General features: G+C 33.1%; 1 protein-coding gene across 1 annotated transcript; it reads right to left on the reverse strand.

The window, feature by feature from the left end:
* Positions 1 to 1,811: 1,811 nt before the first annotated feature.
* On the reverse strand, positions 1,812 to 5,793 carry LOC128685078 (hemocyanin B chain). The gene is made up of 3 exons (XM_053771562.2): positions 5,636 to 5,793; positions 2,597 to 4,120; positions 1,812 to 2,422 (listed from the first exon to the last, which is right to left on the reverse strand). The coding sequence occupies exons 1-3, from the start codon at positions 5,721 to 5,723 to the stop codon at positions 1,992 to 1,994; spliced, it is 2,043 nt and encodes a 680-aa protein (XP_053627537.2). The 5' UTR covers positions 5,724 to 5,793; the 3' UTR covers positions 1,812 to 1,991.
* Positions 5,794 to 6,328: the final 535 nt, after the last annotated feature.

The raw sequence follows: 6,328 nt of genomic DNA on the forward strand, positions 1-6,328 counted from the left end.
TATTATTTGCTATATTCCTCATTTTAGGTGCCTTAAGTTGAAATCCCCCAGGAGCAAGATGTTGGGTGCAGGAGCAGGAAGGTTTTCCAGACAGTGGTCAATTTTTAACAGCTGTTCTTGGAATTGCTGGGATGTTGCATCCGGAGGCTTGTAGACTACCACAATGACTAGGTTTTGGTTCTCGACCTTTACTGCTAAAACTTCCACTACATCATTTGAGGCATTTAGCAGTTCTGTGCAAACAAGTGACTCTACAATGTACAAATATATATAAATATATATATATATATATATATATATCTATATATATATATATATATATTATATATATATATATATATATATATATATATATATATATATATATATATATATAAATATATATATAATTATATATATATATATATATATTAAATTATATATATATATATATATACATATATATATATATATATTATATATATATATATAATATTATATATATACATATATATATATATATATATATATATATATATATATATATATATATATATATATATATATATATATATATATATATATACATATATATATATACATATATATATATATATAAATATATATATATATATAAATATATATATTATATATTATATATATATATATATATATATAGTATATATATATATATAATATATATTTATATATAAATATATATATATATATATATATATATATATATATATATATATATATATATAAATATATATATATATATAAATATATATATAATGTCGTGCCAAATAGGCAGAACTTGCGATCTTGGCTTAAATAACAACGCTTATTTTGCCATATAGGACAAGTGAAAATTTGTGTATGCAATAATTTCGCCAAAATCATTCTGAACCTAACGAAAAAAATATATTTCACTGTGTTTGTTTAGTATTAAATTATTGTAAACAAATCTAAAATATATTTAGTTGGGTTAGGCTAAAATAAATTGCGCTTGTTATAATAAGGTTAGGTAAGTTTTCTAGGTTCCTCTTGGTGTAAAATAATAAATTTTTACATCAACATTAATGAAAAAAATATATCTTTAAACGTATAAGAGAAAATTCTAGAAAGATCTTAATTTTAAATGAGTTCTTGCTAATTGACCAGTTTTACATATTCGGCACGATATATATATATATATATATATATATATATATATATATATGTATATATAAATATATATATATATATATATATATATATATATATATATATATATATATATATATATAAATATATATATATATATATATATATATATATATATATATATATATATATATATATTTCTATATAAATATATACAGATATATATATATATGTATAAATATATACATATATATATATATATATAAGTATATATGTATAAATATATACATATATATATATGTATATATGTATATATATATATATATATATATATATATATATTTATATATATATATATATATATATATATATATATATATATATATATATATATATATATATATATATATATATATATAAATAAATTATGTGATTCACTTCATTTATTGTAGTTACATTAAATAGTATTTATAACTTGCAATAAACTGTGCAATCTATCTGCTTCATGAATTAAGACAAATGTAGAGACTGGTGTGTAATTATGCAGGTGTGTGCCCGCAACGCACGACTTGCCTCAGAGTTGAGCCAGATAGAAGTAGAGGTCACCAAGATGAAAGACGAGCTCGTTCTTTTGTTGCAAATCGTTGTAGAGATTTAGATTTTTGAAGGATATTTAAAAGGCTTGAGAAAGATGTTCTGGAGCCACCCAGAAACTGTTGTCTTTTATTTCAAACTGACATTGTTAATAAAAGCATCTTATATCGGAGAAAATTCCCTATTTTGCTAGTGTATTGTTGTTCAAAAGCGATAAAGGCAAATATAAAGTAGTTTGTAAATTTGACAGTAATTTAGGTTTGCTCTGAAGTTCAGTGATGCTCATCGTGGAAGATCTTGACATGAACTTTATGTATATTGGGAGCCTGCAAGACGACGCGAGGATCTGGGATATGACGGTCAACTGGGTAACCCATTGGCCGCTTGTCTGGGTACTTCTCTCCATGGATACCACACTGACTGTGGGTGGCGGCCAAGTCTTCAGGATTATCTACGGTCTTATCTTCGTCACCGTCAGACACTCCCACAAACAAGGAAAACTCCATTCCTGAGGTTGTTCCCTTAGGTAGGAGCAGTCTGTTGGGGATACCACAAGATCGCTCAAATTCGTGGAGGTCAAGTTTACTATGGCTTTCTACGGCCTGGTCAGCTTTCCTCTTTAGTGAGTCAAAACTTGGCCTGTCAGGAACAGTCACTGAAGAGTCAACGGACTTGCGAACAATGTGGTTAGATCCAGGAGCCACTGAAAAGAATAATTAAAAAGGTTTAACTTTAAATCATATAAACATTATTGTTTAGTTAAATCCATTTTATATATACGTTGAAGTATTTAAAATATAATTTCTACAATCAATAATTTAATATCAAAATATAACCATTTATTACTATATAGTGTTAATAATCAAGATATACTTACATGATTTATAAAACTTGTCCATTTCAATGCAGTGCCATCGACCTTCCTCGAAGGAGAAGAGGACTCCGTTGTTGTCATAACGAGGGCACAGGAAGATGCGGATGGTACCAAGGACTTTGTTACCATTGTTGTTAGTGATGTCAATATTGTAAGAAAATTCTTGGTGGTTTAGACGAGGTACTATAGCATGGATCTCAACATCTTTCACTTTGTCAGATTTATCTACAGCATTGATGAGACTGAACTCGAAATTGTCGAAGTAGGTCTTCAGTTCTCCATCAATGGCAATGTTATCAACGGAAACACCGGAGAACTCGAGTTCTTCTTGAGTGTAAGGTGGAAGAGTGTCCTTGTGTTCTTTGAAAATGTTATCTATATATTTATGAAGTCTGAAGAAGCTTGGGTCTCGAGTGGCAGTCTCGAAATGTTCCATGACACCAGGAGGAAAGTTGAACTTGCCGTGAGGATCACCTTGGCGACCAAGCATTATGTGAGCCGTGTTGTGCAGTGAGCCATAATACTGTGGGTTGGCGCTGTATGCAGAAGATTCAATGATTTCTCCCAGAGTGTCGATGCCATGATCATTTTTAATATCGATCTTGTTACCACTCCTGTCGACTATGTAGCCATGAGCGATGGCATCGCGAATTCGACTTTCTAAGATGACCATATCACGCACGTTAGCCACACCATCAACATCTTCAAAGTGTACATCGTCAGGGCGAGCTGGGAACTCTCCACCATATTTGTAGTTAGTATGTGGAGCAAATCCTTCATGGATAACATCGTCCCAATGAAGTTCGTCAACAACATCCAGATGGTTGGAGAGACGCTCAGCATCAAAGCGGGCAGTGAGTTGGTGGTGAGCCCAGAAGAAGAGTTCTCCCTTGCGGTCCAGATGATAGCCGTAAGAGTCCTTCCACCAGAAGGGGAAGTCCATATGCCAAGTAACGTGGTGAATGTTTAGGCCAATGTCCTCACCAAAGTACGCTACTCGTTGTTCTTTGTTCTTTTTTGTTCCAGTGAACTTCATCTCGAATTTGCCTGGAGTTTGAGTCATCTTGGCAGTGTAGGCCTTATTGATAACTTCACTGTTGGTGAACAGGTGAGGAGTAACTTCATAGAGTGGAGGAAGAACAATTCCCTGTCCCAAGTCTGAGTGGATGACAGCCACATAAAGCGCGTACGCGAACTCTCCCTCGTTGAGGCGCTCACGGAAGTAAGCAGCGTTGTGAACGAAGCAAGACCAGGTCTTGCAGTGTATGAGAACATCAAAGAGCAGGAGAGCTTCTTCACGTTGACGGGTGTTGAAAAGTGAGAACCAGTGATGTTGCTCTAATACTCTGTGGTCTTTAATTTCCTGTATCAGCGCATGAGCTGCCGCACCATCATCGGTGTACTGTGAAGAGTCAGCTTCCGGGTCAAAGGTGTCAGAAAACTCTTTCAAATCACTAAAGTGAAGGTGGTCATAAATATCATCCAGCAAGTGATTGACATCCTGTTGTTTCTTGGCCAAAGTCACACCTGTACAAGGAAAATATATTGATTATTAACTATTTAAATCAAAAACTATTTGTAATGCAAAACGTATAGTAATAGTAGTGAATGGACCAAAAATAATATTTTAGCTCCTTTATGTTAATTTTGAAAACTTAGTTCCTCTTATATTTTGCAGTTTTTAAATCCGTCTTTTATGAGGAACTCTATCAAAACATTTCTTAAGATATATATAAATGCAATCCTCCTAATATGTCACACTTGCACATAAAATTTGCAGCCCATTTCTAAGTTATGTTAGTTTAGGTGGCAATGGAAATACTAAATAAAAGACGATAAAACAGTTAAACCACGGTGCGGGTGGGGTTTAAACCTATGGCAAATGAGTTCTAAAACTCCAGGCCATTACTCACTCTCCTGGAGATTCCAGACGTACTTACCAGGGGGGTCAAGTCCCTCCAGTTCTGTAGTTTCTTTCCGATAGTGTTATTACGATTTCGTGAGTCATGATAAGATATTCTGCCCCTATGTCACATTTTAACTATTCAAGGCTCCGTCAACAGTCACCCATTTGACTGTTTTTGCAACAGTATCATGACGGCTGTGGTTAAGAGGACGAGCTGTATAATAACAAATTAGATTCGATACACATAATTTTCCAGACAGAACCCCGATTACTTTTCTCCCAGTTAATACGTATTTATTCTTTAAGTGTTAAATCAACCCAGACAGCGTTTTTCAATATTTTTAACAGTGTCCACCAAAAGCGCCTGTATTGAGAAGGATCTTTTCAAAAACTGCAACAATACATATAAGTATATGTCATCTTCCAATTGTATAAACAGTTGAGCTGTCAGTCGGAAACTTTTAAACAAAAAATCAAAGTGGAAAACATCATACCTCTGCACATTATGGTGTTAGATGATCCACACGAGTAGTATAAGGCGATTAAAATGCCGGGAGCAAGAGACTAATAACCCCCTTCTCCTATGTATATATTAATGAATTTAAAAAGGAGAAGCTTTCGTTTTATTTTTGGGCCACACTGCCTCGGTGGGATACTGCCAGTAACTAGAGAGAATGTAAGAATATTAGGGAAACAATCCCCTTAAACTTACCGGGTAAAGTTTACGATAGAATTATTACGGAAAGTTTTAAAGTAGTAAAATCTGCTGTGTAGGTAGGATAGGTAGGGGTCGTAACAGGACCTATTACAGGGAAGGAAAATATGAGGATTTGAGTTTTAGGGGCTTGAGCATCCAGCAGCCTTGTATTATCGTGTTAGATATTAGTAACTGGAGATAAGGAGTCTTTTAATGGACGTGCTGTTGGAATGCAAGCAAGGTAAGGTTAGTGAAAGGATTCAGGGAAACCAGTTAGTTAGACTTGAATCCTGGAGGTGGGAAGAGCGGTGCCTGCACTCTGAAGGATGGATGAAGCAACAGCTCCATCCAACCTTCAGAGTTGGAGTGACTTAGTGAATGAGTTTTTTCTCTGGATAACCCTACATCGGCTGGACATGGCCCCTGAGGAAACACTTACCTGGGTCATCACTGAGGAAGTGATCGTCACTGAAGCTGGGCCAGGCAGCGGCCGCTGCTATTAGTGAACACAGGATCAAGAGCTTCATGGTGGCTGTGATGGTGACACTGAGGCAGCAGCTGCCTTATATACCCACTGACACCCAGCCACTTAACATCAGTATCTCACTGACGCTTCTAATCTCTAACACTTGTAAGTAAAATCTTATCTGTCGACTTCGTTCTTATAGTTATAATGACTTACTAATATACATTTGATAGTAACTTTCCTCATTGTAACTTCACTTTAAAAAAAAATTCATTAATGTTATATATATATATATATATTATATATATATATATATATATATATATATATATATATATATATATATATATATATATATATATATATATGTCGTGCTGAATAGGTAAAACTTGCGATTTTGGCTTAAATATCAACTCTTTTCTTGCCGAATAAGACAAGCGAAAGTTTGTGTATGCAATAATTTCGCTAAAATCATTCTGAACCTAACGAAAAAAATATATTTCATTGTGTTTGTTTATTATTAAATTATTGTAAACTTATCTAAAATATATTTAGTTGGATTAGGCTAAATTAAATTGCGCATTTCATAATAAGGTTAGGTAAGTTTTCTAAGGTCCTTTTGGAACAAAATTATTAATTTTTACATTAACATAAATGAAAATAATA

This window comes from Cherax quadricarinatus, chromosome 5 (assembly GCF_038502225.1).
Source record: "Cherax quadricarinatus isolate ZL_2023a chromosome 5, ASM3850222v1, whole genome shotgun sequence".
Classification (NCBI taxonomy): Eukaryota; Metazoa; Arthropoda; class Malacostraca; order Decapoda; family Parastacidae; genus Cherax; species Cherax quadricarinatus.

Bases quoted from the DNA above. Each gene is read 5' to 3' on its own strand.
- LOC128685078 (XM_053771562.2), bottom strand. From the start codon at position 5,723: ATGAAGCTCTTGATCCTGTGTTCACTAATAGCAGCGGCCGCTGCCTGG. The intron at 4,121-5,635 runs GTAAGTGTTTCC...TTCCTTGTACAG, and splicing joins CTTCCTCAGTGATGACCCAG to GTGTGACTTTGGCCAAGAAA. The intron at 2,423-2,596 runs GTAAGTATATCT...TATTCTTTTCAG, and splicing joins GGACAAGTTTTATAAATCAT to TGGCTCCTGGATCTAACCAC.